Genomic DNA, 19,542 nt, shown 5'->3' with positions numbered 1-19,542 from the left:
AACGCACAGTTCGTTGGTACAATTAGTTATCACCACCACAATAAATCCAAAGCGATCTCTTTCCTGGAATCTTCGTTGGTATATTCCAAGATACTTTCTATCCTGTCGTAGACTGAAAGGTAGATCACCGCTCGTTATTTCACTGCCAGCGTAATTCGACACAGCAAGAAGGGAACACGCCTTTTACGAGGTACAGAATTTGTATTGTGTCATATTTCTTTTGCTTTCATTTAAACAAAAATTATTCGGTATGAAGAGAAGAGGAATAAGCTGAGATTTTAGTGAGAGATAGAAAGTGGTACAATTTGAGTAATGATAAGTTACGCAAAAAGTATTAATGTACAATGATCAGAAGGATCACCTCACATTCTTTGGTGGCTAGAACATGGACAGCCCCAAGACTTTCCCTAATAATTGACCTCGTTGACTCTATGAGACGCTACACACAAGTAAATTTCATAGTATATAATTAGGTATATCTAATTGTTTAAACGGAAATGCGTGAGTAAGTACCCCATATACCCAGCGCGAACGTTTGACTCGACAGGAAATCAGGTCCAGACTAGCAATGGAGACCGAAACGGGTGGATAAGTTGCCAACTAACTTCAGTCACTGTAGGCTGGCTGGAGAATTCACCAGAGCATTCACTGTTGGTCCCTTTTCGAAGGTTGGATGTGGCTTGCAGTTTCACGCACTGCGGTGCGTCAGAAGGCACGGTAGCCTGAGGCGGCTCCTAATGGTGCCGAAGGAAGATGTTTGCTGCTGCATTTACAAAGTTACCGCAAATTTTCTTATCAGGTTGAGCATGACCTTCGTGATGGGACTGAGAGACAAATACTCGCTTCTGATTGGTCTACATTCCGTGTTCCAGGACCACACTTTCTTCTGATCCCTGGACGGCTTTTGACGCGTTGACCCGGTCGACGTGATTTTCAGTTACCTCGATAGCTCGCCTCCGGACACTGACTGAGGATCTCATACTAATTATAGAACAAGGAAAATGTAATGTCGTGCGGGACAGGAGTTCCACGTCGCTGGAAGGAATACATTTAGTCGTACATCGCAGAGGCCTTCGGATGGCTTAGTTTTTTTTCACGGATTGAGGCTTTCGCCAAACTTCTCGGGCCGAGCTTGTTTTTCGTCTTTCAGCGGCTTCTGTTGACCTGAAAGACAAGCGAAAAAAGGGCACTGCCCTTTAATTTTTCAGCGCGGAACAGTAATCTTGCCCGTGCGAGAACTCAGCTAAAAAGGCGTCTAATAGTGGTTCGAATTGGGTACTAGATGCAACGTGAAGAACCGTCAGAGGGATTTTGTTTCACAAACCAACTGTTCGAAATGAGGAAAGCTCGCCTAATAGGGATGTGCGCCCTGTGGTCAAGACCTCACCATCTCCCCGCCGTGTGTTAGGCCGATGATGAAAAACCTGTTGGCTAAACCTTGTTCAGACAGGGTGTAAATAAGTATTATGTCTCCTCAGAGGCGGCGATGCTCCAAGGGGAAGAGGTCAAGCACTGCTGGACGTGTTTCATAACAGATTTAAGGCCAGCAACCATTTTCGTAGCTGCTCGTTGGACACGCTCAATGAGGATTACGTCTTTCTTACGTCCCAGGTAGACATCTTGGTTGACGTATTCAGGAGGCGATCTGGCGTAAGCCCTATAGTACCTAGAAGTTCATGTGAGTAACACGGGGGAAGGCTCGCCTAATCATCTGCAGAACCGCGAATGCCTGTTGAGCCAAGCTTTCATGGTGTGCAGTGAGAAGGGCATGTTTGAAAAGAGCAGGATTCTTAAATCCTTTTTAGTTTCCATCCTCGTAATCTTTTCCGGTGATTTCTAACCATGCACGGCGAAGAAGTTCACTGAGTCTCCGAAAGATTTGGATGCACATTTTGTCATACAACGACCACTGCTTTGCATCGTTTACATCCATTTTGAGAGCACTGACATTTGAATCCCACAATTTCAAGTCATCCGCACAAAGTAGACGTGGATTTGAAATGACATCTGGAAGGTATTTGACAGAAACAGAAGGGTTCCAAAAAACCCTTGAGGAACTCCAATGGAGACCGGCGCCGAAGAAAAGTAGGTCGAGCCTATTTTCACTCGGAATGTTTTGTCTGGTAAAAACGCCCTAATCCAGCGTAGAACTCCCCCTTGAATCCCGTAAGATGAGTTTGTGGAGCAGCAGGACGTGTGGGACTCGATCGGATGCCTTTGTGGAGTCGGAAAATATGGCATCCGGTAAGAGTCCTCTGTCCCTAGCTTGGGTTAAGTTGTCCATAAATATGATCATTTTCGTCACGCAGGAACAGTCTGTGAGGGATCCGTGTTGCGCTGGGTATATCAATTTGTTGTTGGTGAGGTGATTTAAGATGGGCTGCTTCAAAATGTACTCCATCACCTTGCACGGTGCACTAGTGAGGCTGATAGACTTGTAGCTGCGGGCGACAGTCAGTTACCCGTTTTGTAGATTGGCGTGACATTCTCTTTCTTCCAAACTGAGGGAAAGTTACTTCCGTCGAGCGACTGACGAAACACCAGTCAGAACTAATTTGCCAGTGTGAGTGACGTTTCCTTCAGGATCCTTGTATAGACCTCGTCTGGTCCCAATGTGCTGAAGGGGGTTGTCTTGCGCAAGAGTTGGCGAATGTCTCACTGAAGACCACGTTGTCTAGAGGCGCTCTGACCATCAAGCCATCTCGCTCCATGTCACGCCTTTGCTTTGGCCATCTCATACGGTACAGGTTTTCCGGTAAGCTCCAAAAACGAGTTTCCTGTTTAGAAACAAAACTCTACGATCCGCAATTTCGGCAGATATCCAAAGCCTACAACGCATTGCGAGCATCTTTCTCGGAGAACATTTAATTTAATGTGAGCGAGACGACTCTAGCTTGTGATGTACCGGGACAGGTGTACTGAAGGTGTAGCGCATCTCAGATCTGTCACTATCACTGCTTGATGTGGGGTGCTCAGTCAGTCAGTTAGTCTCAGCTGTAATGCGCACACCAATAAAACTTTGGTTTCATTTGCTACGGTTTTGGTCACGGAAATGGGAATATACGGGTGATGCATCCAGTTACTAGAGGCGATGGCGTTGTTGAGTAATCCTAGTTGTCTGATGGAACAGAAACACATTGAAGACTAACTTTCATGCATTCGCCTACTGACTGACAGGCCACATTTCTGATCGGAACATCACAGCGTATACTTGACCAAGAACCATATCATGTCGGCACCATTGGTGTCAAGTGTTAGAAAAAGCTGTCCTTGTCTTTCCAATTCTGTCTCCACCCAGTTGCATAAGTTTGTCCAATATATTGACTGGCTGCTTTGCTGTCATGAGTTTTGCTTGCGCGCCCATCCAGTGCCTTGGCGGCAATTTACACCACGCTGGAGTACAGTGAATGCCAAGTCATACGGTAGGAATATTTAGCTTATTTAAACCGACAGGAATCTGTGAAGGATCGGAACCAAGGAGAACAATATCATCCACGCACTAAGCGTCCATGAGTGGACACCCGGAGAGCATTTTGATCCACGAGGTTTCAGATGCAGGCAATCATGTTTCAAGCGGCGCGTCAATAGTAAATCTGAAGAAGAGTGACCTTGTCTTGCACCACTGGACGTGCTGGACTCAGGTGACAGTTTATCGTACACCCGTAGTGCCCACAGGAGTTTACATAGTGTCCTCCTACGGGGAAGTCAGAGTTGACTTATTTGATCACCTGACACCATTCTAGTTTGTGTTGATCGGCGGAGTCAAAAGCAGCCATCAGATCAAGAAAAACAACTTTGGACGTTTGAAAGCGTGTCGCTGTTCGGCAACCTGTCTCAAGGTAAGGAAATCGGCATCACATCTTCGTCTAAGATGAAACCCAGTTTAACTTTCATGATCCTGTCCTGATATTCTATCAACCTGTTGAAAATAATGCCAGAAATTACCTTAGATACTGCGGTTGATGCCACGATAGTTGCCACATGGCATTCTTGTGCTCATTTTGGAGATTCAGATTACGGCCACCACGCTTTATCCCACCGATGTTCTGTTTTCGTTCTGAATCTTTGAAATAAGGTCGTCAGACTGCTCCCCCGGGTTTCACCATCTTCCTTAAAGCCTGCATGATGCGGACCGTTCGGGTCTATGCCTTGTCGCGTTGAAGATTTATATCTCGCGCTGGACATCGGTTGTCGATAGCTGGCTGATGTCGATGTTCCGTTCGGGTTTAACGGGTTGAAAAAAGCCAGCTGGATTATTCTTAAAATGTCTGACCCATCGTTCCAGTCGAAGATTCTGCATTCCTGGTCGACCTCGTTTGCGAATAGTTTCGCCAATACAATTTTTGAATCACTTGGTCCAATAAGCGGAAATAGGGCGCGGCTGTTTCCGGCAGCGGAAGCCTTTTCCATCTTCTGGGCCCTCCAGCCTACCAGTATTCTCTGTCATTCTTCAGGCTGTTAGTCGTCCGACTTTCGAGGGACAATGACGATTTTGAAGGATCCGCATGCATCGTTGTACTCGTTAGTTGCTGGCGTGACTTTTCTGGCGTCTTGTAAGATCCACCGGTCTCGATAAAATCCTGTGTTCACCTGCTTAGGAGGATAGCCCGAAAAGCTGAGAGCATAGCTACTTTCACTCTTTGTCATGAGCACCACCATGCGTTTTCAGTAACATCGATATTGTTGAGCCACTGAAATTCGTTGAACCAAATGAACGAATTCGCTCTGATCCGGATGCTTAGTCCGGGGGAGAGCGAACTGATAAATGAGCCTGTACAACGGTGTGATTGGTTTCGGGGTGTGCACCACAGATGGAACGACTGTTTATGACAGGCTCTCTATCGGTAACTGATGAGCACATGATGCAATTCGATCTACGATCGGTTCGTGGTTGGTGACCTCTATGTAACGGCGTGAGCGCTTGTGTTGAAATTTCGTACTGACAAAAACAGCCGATGTTCAGCACACCACTGAGGAAGTCGCCTAGTACCTGAGCATATGAAGAGGTCATACTTCATGTCACACACCGTTTTCAGGTTTGGTCGACAATCGTTACCGCAACCCGTATTCAACCGACGGGCTTTGTTAGGAAACCTAGGAAGGTGAAACAGGAGAAATGATCATCCCATTTGGGGGATCAAATATCCCTTCCTTTGTGATCTCAAGGGACGTGTGCATCAGGCTACAGTACGGGATGTTTTGTACGGTTGTGAGACTTGGCCTCTGTGAGAAGCTGAACTGAGATGACCTGTAGCTCCTCATCCCTTCCTATTCCTTTATTCACAACAAGGATTTCAGGTAAATTATGCTTCTATGGCAGCGAAGCATCAGTGTCTGAATACTGATGTGCTACCCACGAGGATGATTCCCCTTCTGTTGACTGCTCTTACCCACCACTATCTTCTTAAGCCTCCTCTGATACAGTTTCTGGACACCACAGTAAGCTCTACCACACCATGCCACATTGCTAAGTGTTTAGGGTGCAAAACTACCAACTGGAGGGCCCGTGTTTCGAATCTAACCTTTTTCTATTGTCGTGTTTGTGCTTAGAAAACCTGGCAGTATCTCGCTCTCATGGTTCCTTTTGGTTGTACGGCAAGTTTGTCCTGAAGGTGCGCCATAGCATAAGGGGGCGAGATGGCCGAAGTGGTTAGAGCGCGGATTACTAACCTGAAGGTCCGCGGTTCGAATCCGACCTCCGCCACTCGACTTCCCCTGTCTAGGCTTGGGCAACCTGGCAGTATCCCAGCCCTCGTGCTCCCTTCGGGTGGCATGGCAGCTAGGCACCGGAAGGGTGCTACAGCTGAACGCTTTTTTTTCTCCCATAGCATAACATTTCCCGATTGTTGTCGCTATTGTTATACGTGCTTCTTCAAACTTGCTGCAGTTCCAGTTGCATTCAACTGTTGTATTCATTTTTTCTCCTTGCAGTCACACTAATCAACGTACCCTGCCTCACCATTATCTCCTCCTTCCCCTCTTTTTACCCATGTGCTAGAGCTCCGTAACTCCCAGTCGCCTCCATCTCGTAATATCAAAATTTCCAAGTCTCAATTAATAATTTTCTATGGAAACCACCTCTGTAGTTTCGTTTTCGTGGTTGTTTTGTAGTTTATTCGCAATATTTCCGACCAGTTGTCTTCTCTGCATGTAGCTCATACACTAAATAGTAAGATGAGAACCCTGGGTAGTCGAATCCGAATTTTCCTCTTACTGATCGCGCTCTGTTGACGCGTCGCAATCTGGTACATTGGAGTTATGTGGTCTTGGCTTGCAGTACGTGAATTCCACGGTTTTGTGGACACCTCATATATATTCGGCCAATAAGGTAGATCAATTTCCCCTATGGAGGGCGCGATAGCACCATGTTTATACGTTTTCCTGCCAAATCTGGTTATTTGATTATTGCCAACACAGGTTTCACCGCATTTAATGCTTGTGTCTCGCTGCCCTTACGAGGGTTCTGTCGACCTCTCTCTCTTCTGAGGTTTTGATGAGTTAATCTGCGTGGCCATTTGGATGCTGCGGACGGATGTGGTTTGGCATGAATGCTTCCGACAAAACTGTGCAAACACACGAAACGGGGTTTCACACCAATAACCTTGCTTTTTCGATATGAAGCTGGCACCACTATTCAGTTGGTTATGTCAGCGAACTAATATTGGTCTTCTCGGGTGTCTTTGCAGTTACGCCGCATTATTTAGGCGCTGGATCAATCTGTCACTCCTTCAAAAGACAACAGATGCCTTCGCTTTTTTACAGGGAACTTCTTGTGAAACTGCTTGACTATGGCTCATAGCAGTTTCATTGGAACTGATGCCTTTTAACGAGTGATCTTTGCACCGATTGAATGAAGGCCTCGAATTATTTCGTGTACAGCTATTTTGTTCGATATGTAACTGGGGTAGTTGTTTTTACCTTCATTACTTGGTGCGCAGTTGATTCAGTAGACCGCGGTGACTATGTACGACCCCTAGGAAGGAATTTCCTTGGAGGATGAGATAAAGGAAGGGTCTGAATAATGTCACGTCTGTAGACACTGTCATGTGTTTGTTAGCCTTAAGGTTCTGAAGGTTTGCTACGTGGTCGAGCCCTTTGACGATGAAGTTGAGATGTTTCATCGATCGCATGAGAGGTACGTATTTTCTCCGAATGCACAAAAACTTAGCTTTCTTCGCATCGTACTTATGGCCCTTTGGAATAAAACTGGCGGTGTCTCAACTCCAAGATTTCCCTTTTTATGATGAGATCGACAGTATTCCAAGAGAGTTTCATTCCAGTTTGGAGACAGTTGCCAGGATGTCCCACCCGTCTTTTCTCCATAAAATCAGTGAGAGCAGAGATACTAGCAGACCATTGTTCAGTAACGTGCCCGAGTTTCATTTCTTAACATTCCTTTCTCTGGTGTCAATCCTGGATGGATAATTCGATTTTCGGGACCAAACATATGTGACCCCGGACAGTCGGACAGAATCATGTGGTGGATACGGTACCAACAGTACTCGTGTTTGATACAGCCGTCTTCAGGGGACCGAAGATTTGGTCAGATATCACAGGTTCAGTTGGTAATGGCATCAGGTCATTTATTTATTCTCGCGTCGTCAACGGTCATAAAGTTTTACCATACTGATTCAGTTAACACAATAGTGGCGTGTAAAGCTTACACGCAGTCCACTTTCGTATAACATGTTTGAAATCTGGCGAAGAAGTGGATTTTGGCGAACCTGACGATTCGGTCACCATCCCTTTTGCTTTCAACCTGGAGCAGTATTTTACAAAACCATCTTCAAACCAAACCTCAAGAGAAGCAAGCATCCGTGTCAATCCATGTTTCATGTTATAGGGTTTCGAAGACCGATTCGTGGAAACCCTTTCCAGTTTTGTTCTCCACTAAACACTTACACCGTAGCTCGAGATTACACGCAATCAGTGATTAAATACGATGGGTTGTCGTCATTAATTTGGGTTATAATTGTTGGGTGGACCGTAAAATGGTCCAGTCATGTGCGTCCTTTAACTTGAAGTTAGTTTCGAATATCTTCTACAGCAGATTCGGACAAGCGTAAATTCACTCACCGCTGTACTGTTTTGATTCATGTTCATTTCGATTCCAGGTCGACATGATTTCATCTCCCTACTATTGTGGGTGATTCCGGTCCTTCAATCGACTACCATTGGTTCATTTTCTGTTGCTGGAAAGATATTCAGAATGCCAAGAAACCTCGTCCAGGTCCAGTTGGAGAAACTCTTAAATTTGGACGCCCGGACTAAGGAACTGATAGCTTCCATTGAGAAGATATCTTCTGATGCCGGTGACGTGAAATATTTCCGCGAGCAACTGGATATTTATCAGGATGAGGTCAAAAGTAACATTTCCTCTATGAATGCTATTTTGGACGAGTTGCAGTATGGAAAAGCCAGCTGTTTCCCGTATACAAAAGTATCGGACTTGCGGCAGTCCATTTCTTACAATAGGGAGCAGCTCAGTTTTCTTCAGGTGAGTTCTGTGTAAAGCCTCCGTAGGTCGGAAATTGAGTTTACTATTGTCATAATATCGTGATATGTCTACAGAGAAAAGTGACTGGAAGCGAGCGTGCCGTAGCACCGAAGTGAAGGTCATCTCCATCAGTATAACCAACTAACTAATTAATAAACTAACCGTTGTACTTCATGATCTTATCAGTAGTGTATTTTAATCGAGTCACAGTACTGTGTTTCGCCGATGATTCCGTTTTGTTGCCTTATCTGGTTGTACTTGATTGTAACCTTTCTAAGAAAATTTTAGAGGTTGGCCCATTGGGATTGGTTGTGAAATGAGTTGCTCGATAAGTCTCCGTGGTAGGCATCGGTGATATATTTTGATTTTATTAAAATTGTCTGGTAATTGTTATTGAGAAGCCTACGGTTAAGCAATTTTCGCCCTTGTTCCCATACGTGATCGTACGCAATGTTCCTATTTGAGCCAAAAATATCATTTCCCCGAGTGGTATGTTGAAGCCACGGAACATTTAAACAGCTTTGTGATCGAATGAATGTGTGCAAAACAGTACACGACCGTTATACACCGGTTTTATAGGTTCTCTTTGTCTTTTCAGACGGAAGTCCTAACTGCTGAGTTACAACGTATGATTTACCTAAATCGGAAGACCCGAATCTCTCGGTTGATCAGAGAGCTTTGACAAAGCAACATTCGGACATACATCGTTAGTATAAAAGCAACCAAGTATTCGAAGAGTTACGTTTAGAGAATTAAAAAAATCGAATAAGTTCGTGTAATTTTGACCGAACTGAGTGCCGCATGCAAGTTGATGGTGATGCGAAGTGCCCAGTTTATATTTATATATATGTATATATTTATATATCGAAAAACGATCCTTGGATCTTCATTTCTGATTTTAATATCTGTGGGTTTTTATTCGCTATGTTACGATCCAAGTCTAAGCCCACAGTGCCGAACAACAACCGCTTTTCACGTGACTTCCCGTCCAATGGTCACTCCGTCCTGTTTACTTGTTCTTCACACCATAGTTGATGTAATACATTTGGCTTTTGCTCTCATCAGCATTCTTCGGCAAACTACTTGAATTGTCTATTTAACTTGTGCCAGTGGGGTGGTGGTAGAGTTACATGTTGCAAGTACCTGCGTGTAAACGCCTTGAGACGCCGAGTACCTTATCACTCGGATTTGGAATGAGCGCTAAACGGGGAACCAATGAACTCGGTTTAGGTGATATTGGATGAAACAGGGTAGGAAGTGTTGCGGTTTACACTTTTTTTTGCCATGGACGTCCACTGTGGACATTTCATTGAAAACTGTTTATATAAACGTATTTGAGGGACGAGTTTGGACTTGAGGAAACTACTGAAAGTCATTTTTAGTTATCCTCTTGTAGCAGACTTCATAGAAACTCCCTCCCAGAGGAGACCACCTGAAAAGAGCAGTCTCTCAGGTACACTTCATGCAACCCGCTTATGTAACATGCTTTTTACTTCATGTGAAAGGGGTCAGGCGTCATAATGTTTGCCTCAAAGCATCGGTTCCTAGTTAACGTTGCAGAATAGAGTACTTCCCTTCATTTAAAAGGTAAAAGTTCTCAAGCTGAAAAAGTCTGAGACCCACCAGTTTTCTTACGTTCATTCGAGCTCCAAACAGTCGTCAAGGGGGATTGATGAATGGTGCGGTGAATTAGGCTGAGGCACTCTGTTCAAGCGATACGTATCATCATTCATTTTCGTCTATATGTTGCTTTTACCGGTACCAGTGTCTTTCGCGTCTACTTGCCAGACATTGGACGTTTTTTTGTTACGGTTTTAACGGTACGAACATTTCCTTTTGACCTTTAAGGACAGTTATCGAAAGGCTATTTTCAAAGCTCTACGGCACTTGGAAGGTATGGAACGTGAGCACTTGATTCGTCGTCCCTTAAACCCTTCGGGTGACCTAGATGTCCTGAACAGTGCTTTTGAAACCTCAGTGGAACTCACGCGCGATATGACGGCGCATGCAAGGCGGTTGGCAGAAGAAGTCAAACTGGGAGCACTGAATGCCGAAATTTTGGAGGATTCATCATCACAGATCACTTCCAATTACGCCGAATTGCGCGAAATGAGCGGTCAAATGGGCCAGTCAAAAAGACTCACTTCCCTTGCCTATCGCCGCCGTTTGACGAGTTATGTTTTGTATTCGCTTGCCTTTACCTTCTACTTTTTTAGCGTGGCGGCCATATTTCTTAATCGTGTTCCTCTCGGTTCATGGTTTCTGCCCTCTTCATATCTTTGACAGACGTCAGCTGTCATTGTCCCTTGGGCTTTCATTATTCTTTATCGTTGTTATAACTGCTTTGATATTTTAGTGATTTGTTGATCTCTACAGATTCTGGGGGTTGCTCGCTCATCACCAAGCACATTTTTTCGAGTAAATCGCCGATTTACACTTCCGTCTCGGGATTTTACCCGTCAGTCGCAGTCCTACGTTTTCCCGGGCTTCCTCTTTGAAACCCGAGTGCAAGTTTGCTGCGCTTGACAAAGTTAGGTCTAAATTGTCAGTCTTTCGGATGTGTAGTCATCGAACTTGGGTTATTGCGGATCCCCGTCCAACCATACTTATCATTTGTGGTTCCGTTGTAGGGAAGTTTCGTCCCGGTTTGGACTATGGCTTAGCTGAAGCCTCTTGTCGTGTTCACATCACTCTCGTTTGAACGACCCTCCTTCTTTCTTGGTAGTTAGTCTGGTGAGTTCTCATCAAAGGGGGAAGTTTTCTATAGAGGATAATGTCGGTAGCTCAGGTAGCGTAGATGATCGTTGGCTTGTTCGCTGAGCTGGGCAATTTCGTTGCAAAAGTTTCATCACCAATCGAGGTGACATCATCAGTGCGTAGGTTAGAGCTCAGCAGCACTGCGCTTGCTTGGTCGTGCCGGGTTTTTAACTCCGGAAATTTGACATGCGAGGTAAGCGTGTCGCCACTGCTCTACTAACGCACGTCGGACGCACCCGAATCATCACATCTAGGCGGTCATTGGTGTTCACGCTTGGGAAACAACATGATCCTTCAAGATTCTACTGAACGCTCACATCCATCTCTGGGAATCAGGGACAGAAGTGAGACAGGAAAGCATCAACTGTTACTTCCTTAGCAATTGTAAAGGTTACCTAGAACTGCCTAAATCTGACAGCCGTGATACAGGTGAACTGCTATGCAGGACAGTTTCAACCCGGACAAGATAGCGATGTAGTGCTTCGTGGAGTTTAGCTGCGTGAAAACCATTGAGTTTGAGAAGGGTCAAAGTAGTCAGTCTGTCACTTACAATACTTCTTAACAGAGCTCCTTCAAGGGTGACATCCTTTCGCGTGAGGGTCGCCAACAATCGCACTCTTGACTTTCTGCCTCAAAAGAAATCAGTCTCACCTCAGTACATTATGTTGAACTAATAGTTGGTCAGATGGCCTTCGGTCTCTGCTGAGATTGGCGAACACCGTGTTCGGTAAACACCCGAGTTATTTCGATTCATTAAAAGCTCTTTTGAACTGTTTATGTCTGACAAGCAACTAAGCGTCCCAGTATCTCAGAGTAGTTTCTCTTCACGGCAGCATCAGGGCTAGGTTGTGTGGACGAGAAAAGCATCATCATATTACACAATATAACATCAACTTGCGCGATTCCACTGTAATCGCAACACTGCATATGTTTGAACACCTGGAAAACGAACTGACAGGATTGTGTTTCTTATTTGCCCGCTCCAAACTGGATCAATAATATTTCCTCGAGGATTAGAGACTAGTTTGGGCGTCATCCCGTGGACTTGATGGCGATTATTTGTGCATAAATCGGCCCTCCAGAGGCGACGACCTATGGCTAGGCCCTACGAAATGGTCCTGGTGCCGCGTTGACACCAGTGAAGTTTCCTGAGGGAGCAACGAACATTCCGGAAACTTCCCACTTACCTATCCCCCCTCTCGCGGAAACAGGTTTGACCTCATTAATAAACACACCAATAGAAACGCCACTAAATAGTGGTTGACGACTACAACCGAAAGTCGATTTTCCCGTCCAAATCTTGGCAGCTCCATGCGGTGCTCATACCTGAGGGTTTCATACGGTTCTGCTAGCCCAATATGTCAGATCCTTTCCTCAAGGTTAAACTACATCACAAAGATTAGAGGTCGACCAGCTCCGTGCCACAACAGTATTCCCAGACTTTCTGTAGTTTTCCTCTCGTGGTATGAAAATGGATGTTTTTTGCCTCTAGAAAACGAATTCGAGGCTTCACTAGGTTTCAATACGATGTGGGTGGTGGGCACTCTAGACCCCCTGTAGCCGCAGTGCTTTTTCATTACGCTTGATATGAATGATGAGGCGCTTTCTGTGAACAGTCGACTCTACAGTCCGACTGCCTTTGTCTGTCAGAATAAAAAAATCAACAACTCAGAGTCCGATATCCCCGCTGTCTCTGCATAAGCATCAGCAAGATGAAGCAGTGACACTCACAAACGCTTTTGAAGAAAACGTTTCAGACTTTTACGGGTGGCAAGGTGCACGGATGTCATTGGTCTAGGTGTGCCAAGTCAGGTGAGTCGACAAGAATTTTAGATTCGCTGCGGACACCCCAGAACCGACAACGGTTATTGTTTCGTAAAACACGATGCCGATTACCATCGATTTGTCGCAACCAAATTCTACCCGACGCTCCGCAGCACTAGCCAATCAAACGGTCAGATCGGCCACAAAGAAGCTAGCTATAAATTTTAGCGTAATGCGCTGACTTACAACTCACTTTGGTGCTAACGGGGGAATAAACTGAATCTGGTTTATAGTATTTTTCAACTGAATGTGCTGCACAAAGACTGTCGCATGGTTCAGCTGGCAGGCCATTCGAGATGTTTCAGTAAGTTTTCTTGACATAACGCATTATTCAGAACTTTACTTGAACCTCTTCGGAAACTGAATGTGTGCACAAAGACTGTCGCATGGTTCAGCTGGCAGGCCATTCGAGATGTTTCAGTAAGTTTTCTTGACATAACGCATTATTCAGAACTTTACTTGAACCTCTTCGGAAGTCAGCTGAAACATGAGGTGGCTTTTGTGTAGTGTATCCGCTCAAAGGATGTCGTGAACACCGAAGTGATTTCCCAATGGGTATATTTCGCCAGCTCCATAAAAATTTTGTGCCCACATAGGACATGAAGCCGAGAGGAGCTTGGCTCATCTGATAAGCATCAAGACGGGTAGCTGTGAGCTGCTGAGGGGTTTTGGTCAATCATCATCTCAATGAAATGTGTTGGGGATTGTCGCTTCTACTGTAAAGTGCGTGGGCTCCGATCGTTTCCTTCGTTCTCTTGGTGCAGCGAAGAAGAAGAGAACCACTCACCAGTTAGGTGTTCGCTGTTTGAAAGGCCCAGTCATCAGGTAAGTCTGTCGTCGGCAGACATCTAGACAGCCGACGGTAAGGAAACAAACCGATCGGACAAATAAAGACCAAACCGACATTCGGAACTTAAATTTGTTGTTTTTCCTTTGACACCTTTGAAATGGTGCCTGACCCACAGCCTCAAGACCTCTATAAAAGGGTGGCTAAGAAAAACGTAAACTACTGCCAAGAAGGCCAGTTAAGTCACTGTAGATTTCAGACCCCGTTGTCCGCTTTGATGAATGGAACACTTCAAGAGACTACTTAGCTGATTCGGTGTAACCCAGTGAAGGAGCAGTGCCTTTTGGCCTCGAAATTGGATGTGAATGTCTAATTCAAACAACATATGAAGTCGAAAACAATTCAGAGCACAGCATCAGAGTGGTGGTTTCTCTCCCCTGCGTTGTCCAACACTGGGGGAGAGGAACTAATTCATAATCTGAAAAACAATGCAGGTGATCTGAAGGGAAGAGGAATTGTCGGTAGCTATCTACTATCCTCCTTTGGAAAGACGTTGGATGCAAGGGTGTCATGGGATTAACGGTCTTTTTACCATCACCTTATCATCATCACTTATAAGCTGCCAGATTTGTCATCCTTTGAAGGCTTACCAACACCCGTCATATGTAGAGTCACGAAAATCAAACTGTTTCGTCGGATCGTGAACAGGATGACAGCTTTGTGGCCCTGCAACAAATTTCGTAGCACTGCCTTTCATATTCAAGGCTAACAGTTATCTCTGTCCTCGGTCTTAAGGGGGTTTTAGGCTTATTTGGTTGCACTGCCTATGTAGGGACGTCACTCCTGCGGAACATCACGGAAAAGCGCAGTTATTGCTCAGCCAAGTGGCGCCAATGGCGTGAAATACCAGTTTGCCATCGCTGTTTGCTAGAGCCTAAAGTTGAAGAAGACGAAGGGCCATATTTGTTGGTTTGCAGCTTTCTCAGATTAAATTGTACCCCCTTCCGCACCTGCTGCAGGTTTTATTCCAACTTAGCTGGATGGAATCCCAGTTGCCGTTCTCGAGGTCCAGATGAAACGGGATGGATCTCACTGCAAGATAGGGATTCCGATAACCAAATATATGCCTCGATCAAACGTATACAACCTCTCTGAGAGTGGGTGGTATCCCTCCGGCCAAGGTGGAGAGTTCCAACATATCAGAAAATGACTGAACACGTTTTACGACAAATATTTTTTGATTGGATGGCTACAAGATGAACGCGAGATTACTCCGTTCAGTCATTTCTCTCAGGGAGAATCCTTGTCGAAAGAGAAATCCGGTATACTAACGGACCTGTGCGAACTGTATTTATAGCTGTAAGATACAAACACTCAGATGCTGTCCTATCACAGTCTAAAAACGGTCTGTGGATTAATGTGCGGTAGATGCGTCGTGAATATCGAACGTTTTTTGTGATCCAGTCAGTCATTCTGATAAGCGTTCGAGGGTTCAGCAGTCCCCCATAGTGATTAATATCGTGTAAAAGATCTGCTGAACTTGAGCATTCACATAACCAGAGTAGCTAGTTGAACATCAGCGTGCATAAATTTGCCCACAGGTTGCGGAGCGGATAAACACTTCACAGGATATATACTATTTCCTAATATTAAGTAGCACGACGTAAAAATAATGAATTCTTCCTTGATTCACTATTTCCGCTGTACCCTGTGACTGTTTCATTGTCATGTGGGCTATTTGAGGTTTGTGAAGAATCATTTCAGACTGTAAATCAGCCAGCTCAGGCCCACTTCAGAGACGAAGAAGAATGAGTCAAAGCAAGTGTCTGGAGGATACTATGTCAGATACAATGGATACGTTCCCCCCAAAGATATCCCCAACTCTGATGAAAATAAAATCCGATTTTTATCCCCTCTTGATTTATGATGGAATTGCTCAAAGTGGTTGACCATAACGGTTAGGCCCAGTTACCTTCGAGCGATTTTGTATGGCTGGTTAAGCAAAGACAGCAAGAAGGTTTCCCACCTCGCTAAAAAATCCTAAGGCGTGGTTCCGGAAGTAGCCGTGTAAATCAGCTCTTAATTGATCTTATTACGTATTCGAATGCGGGACTCATAAAATTGAGGATCAAATCATCAACAGACGCGTGCAAGTTCTCTAATCGTTCACCAGCTGTTGCAACACGATTCCAAGGCTGACCCCGTAGTTCGGTAAATTTCTGAGGTAAATGTACGTAAGACGTACTCGGGTGTTGCGCTGAATGTTGCACAGTTTAAACAAATTGCTGGGGTTATTAAAGGGCACAGGTGAGGAGAACCGGCCGAACGAAATTTCCGTGAGCAGCTTAAGTACACAACACTTCTTACTTTGTAGTGACTTCGGCACTATTCATTCCTAATTTTTCTGAACGTGGAGTTTCAATCCGTATTGGCTGTACGACTTCATTCACCCATGATTTTCCCGTTTGATTGTTTAATTCGCAAAGTGAAGCGAACTTTTCGGTAACAAAGTGTGAGTCGTTTGACGGCAAGTAACATTTATTTGACAAGGTATACCTTTTTCGATACTACTTATAAGGTTGATGGAATAAGTGGACGGGCCACTGGTTGTTTCGCAATTAAGTCGGATAAACGTCACGCAGCCCATCTAGTGAGTCTTGTTTTTCACAAATGACAAAATAGTATCCCCCTTAGGGTTTATGCTGTGACGCATTCCGCAAAACCACTTCTATACTAACTTGTACTGAATTTTACCGATTATCGAAGATGTCCAGTTAGACAAGGTCAAATTTTATCACTAATTACAAGTAACATAAAGTGAGGCAGAATACGCCGTGGATTCTAGTGCTCACATGCCACGGAACTTCTGGGAAGCAATAATACACGTACACAGTGGGAAATTTTAACTTCTCCCGGCTTTCTGTAGACCAACACTTGTTAATATCATGAACTATGCATAAGAAACGGTGATCACGTGAGCATTTTCTCCTAGCGGGTTCGACTATTTGGACGGCAGGGGGTCTGTGGTAAGTAATTAATACGACCCGCCAACAAAGTCGATCATTCGGACATGAAAGATCTGTATTAACCTATCGTTGCGTTCCATGGCAATGATACCGTTAACTTTCGAAAAGGGCGAACATATCAAGTCGCTTTAAATGGACACGTGGAGAACAAATCGCATATTGTAGGTAACTTAGAAAATGTTGATGACCAGAAGGAAGAAGGAAATCTTAATTTTTGACTGATCAGAGGACACCGCTCCGCATGAAATAAGACTGTCCTTCTTCTCCACGAATACACACCATGCCACAGCCAATGGGCATGATCAAGTGACCCAGTGGATAAAATCAACGGAACAAGAGTTATTCAGCTGGAGAAGGTTTGGGACCGACTGAGAAGTCATCGTTTCAAAAGACCTTGGTAAACAATCGGTAGTTTTTATTTGAAAAACGTTTCACTTTTGACACAAAAGCTTCGTGGCCTGATGAAGCTCTTCTGAAACGAAAGTTATTCAGTGGGTTTACATCTTGTTTTTATTCGAGTTCGTCAAATATATGCAGCGATTATATAAAACACAGAAAAGATTCAGCCGCTACAGCTACTTTAGTGTTTTGCTTGCACTTTGTGATCCGAGATGGTGCCAGAATAATAGGTTGTGTATTGCCATTGGCTCTAGATTGTACCAGATTACGCAATTTTGAGTTCTATACGAAAGTTCTGACTTCATGTTGAGCAGCTGTTTACAGTAACACCGTGTGCAAAATGTGAGGAGAAAAGAGATGCTAGAATAACTACTGGTAGATTTGACACTGGGCAGACTTTTCGGGCTTCAGTGCAGGCAAAAAATTTCCATAACAACCTGGCAGGATTGTAGTATCATATTAAATATACTACGGTCACTTTCATAAAGGAAACTACTCACAAGGTTGCTGAGAACTCTTCGACAACCCAGCAACCTTGTGAGTAGTGAGTACTATATTCCACGAATTCCAAACACTCATTAAACGGTACTCTTCCAGTGACTTGCTGATGTACACATTTGTATTGGGCGCACAACGAATAAAGGCAAAGATTTATTGTTCGATACTTTTACCCGAGGCACAGTGCATATCTCGAGTGCCGTGTCATAAGAAGGTCGAATGTTACTTTATCCGAAAAGAGTAGTTAGAGCTTTATGTAGGTGGTGACGTCTTCGATAGGATAAGCGATGCTGGTAAACAGATAATCTGCAATTAAAGCTTAGTTGCACAGTAAATAATATCAAACATCTGAAGAACGTTCGTGTACGTTTTTGCTTGTCTCGGGATCAAATGAGATTGACCACTGACCATCTGCTCAGCGGCTACGCGCTGCCGACCTTCAAGTCCCGCACGTGCCAATCGCTTCATGATCATTTTTGGATATTTTCTAAGGCACTTTTATTTTTCGAATTTCCACCGAAATTTCACAATCCTTTTCAGTTGAAAATTGTATTTGTTATTTAAGTTTAACTCTTAGAGCTGAGTTTGCGTATTGGTGCACTTGATCCCTGCATCCAAATTTATTTACTCATAACTAAGAGTTATGCTCATGGTTGCAACATTAGTCACCATACCTAAAACACCGGTGGTTTGTTCGTTTGAAATCCAACCACACCGTGACTGGTCACTTCTGGTGATGCAAGGAAGTATCAAACTTTCCAATTCACACTTGTGATTTGCAAACAGAAATGCGTGGATTAGTACTTTAGTCGGAGAAAACAGGCGGGGTACGTTTTGCAGCACACGCGTGTGAATACCAGTATTTGCCAACCAAGCAGGGTGTGCTGGATCGATAGTATACAGATTCACACCAACCGTAAAAAACTTTCTTCTACATTCTCTAATTTCTATGAAAGAAGTGGAGGTATTGGAAGATCCTTTGCTTACTTTCCTATTTTAGTTAATAGAGCTATGATAGAGAATGAGGCACAACCAATGCTAAGCGTTTAAGAAAGTTGAAGCTCAGCTCTTATAAGGGTTGATATTTCTATATTAGCGATCTTCGTTTTCCGAGCCATCCCAAATTTTTGCCCAAAGCAGTCTGGTTTTTAGCTATCCAGTACAGATTCAAGCCATGCTGTTTTGTCGCTCTTTTCTCAACCAGTACTGATTCTCCTTGAATCAATAACTCATAAGAATATTGTGATTTTTTTGATGTCAGAAATTCATTGCTAAACTGAGTAACCCTCACAGTTCTCAATCACAGAAACGCTCCGCTGTTTGTGTGACTACTGGTATTTTATCTCCGATAGTTTAGTGGAGGGGGTTTGGCGGGGCAGTGATTGACAGAGTACAGTAGTCCGCTATTTGGCGGTGTAGAATGAATAGCACTCCCGGCGTATGGTTTAACGCGCTAATTGACACCCACGGAGTCATTTCTTTAGCCAAACCGAGGTCTCAGTGGAGCCATGAAGAGGAACGGAGTACCAAAATCGGGGGAACATCGAGATTTAAAAAAGAAGATTATGGACTAGACAATACCCAAAGACGTAGGTGTTCGAACCTCACTCTAGCAAGTGACATGACAAAGATGCCAAAATCGGTGCTTGTGGAATACATCTTGAAAAATTTATGCCGTGTGAAATTTACAGGGAGAGTTACTAAATCTATCTATCTATCTATCTATCTATCTAACTACCTATCTATCTATCTAT

The 19,542-nt window shown here is 44.2% G+C and overlaps 2 protein-coding genes across 2 annotated transcripts in view; one reads left to right on the top strand and one right to left on the bottom strand.

Annotated features, from left to right (window-relative positions):
• Nucleotides 1-8,140: 8,140 nt before the first annotated feature.
• Nucleotides 8,141-10,833, top strand: T265_08836 (hypothetical protein; the record flags this gene model as incomplete). Its single annotated transcript, XM_009174748.1, has 2 exons — nucleotides 8,141-8,497; nucleotides 10,346-10,833. 2 exons carry the CDS (start codon nucleotides 8,210-8,212, stop codon nucleotides 10,778-10,780), a joined length of 723 nt encoding a protein of 240 aa, XP_009173012.1.
• Nucleotides 10,834-12,028: 1,195 nt separating this feature from the next.
• The window catches only part of T265_08835 (hypothetical protein), a gene marked incomplete at both ends in the record, with an annotated part of 17,940 nt that continues 10,426 nt past the window's right edge, over nucleotides 12,029-19,542 (bottom strand). Inside the window, one exon of the mRNA XM_009174747.1 lies at nucleotides 12,029-12,193. Coding sequence (XP_009173011.1) covers nucleotides 12,029-12,193 — 165 coding nt within the window. The remainder of the gene's footprint in view (nucleotides 12,194-19,542) is intronic.

The sequence above is a fragment of the Opisthorchis viverrini genome (genome assembly GCF_000715545.1).
Source record: "Opisthorchis viverrini unplaced genomic scaffold opera_v5_239, whole genome shotgun sequence".
In the NCBI taxonomy this organism is placed as follows: Eukaryota; Metazoa; Platyhelminthes; class Trematoda; order Opisthorchiida; family Opisthorchiidae; genus Opisthorchis; species Opisthorchis viverrini.
This window is presented reverse-complemented; position numbering and strand designations above follow the sequence as displayed.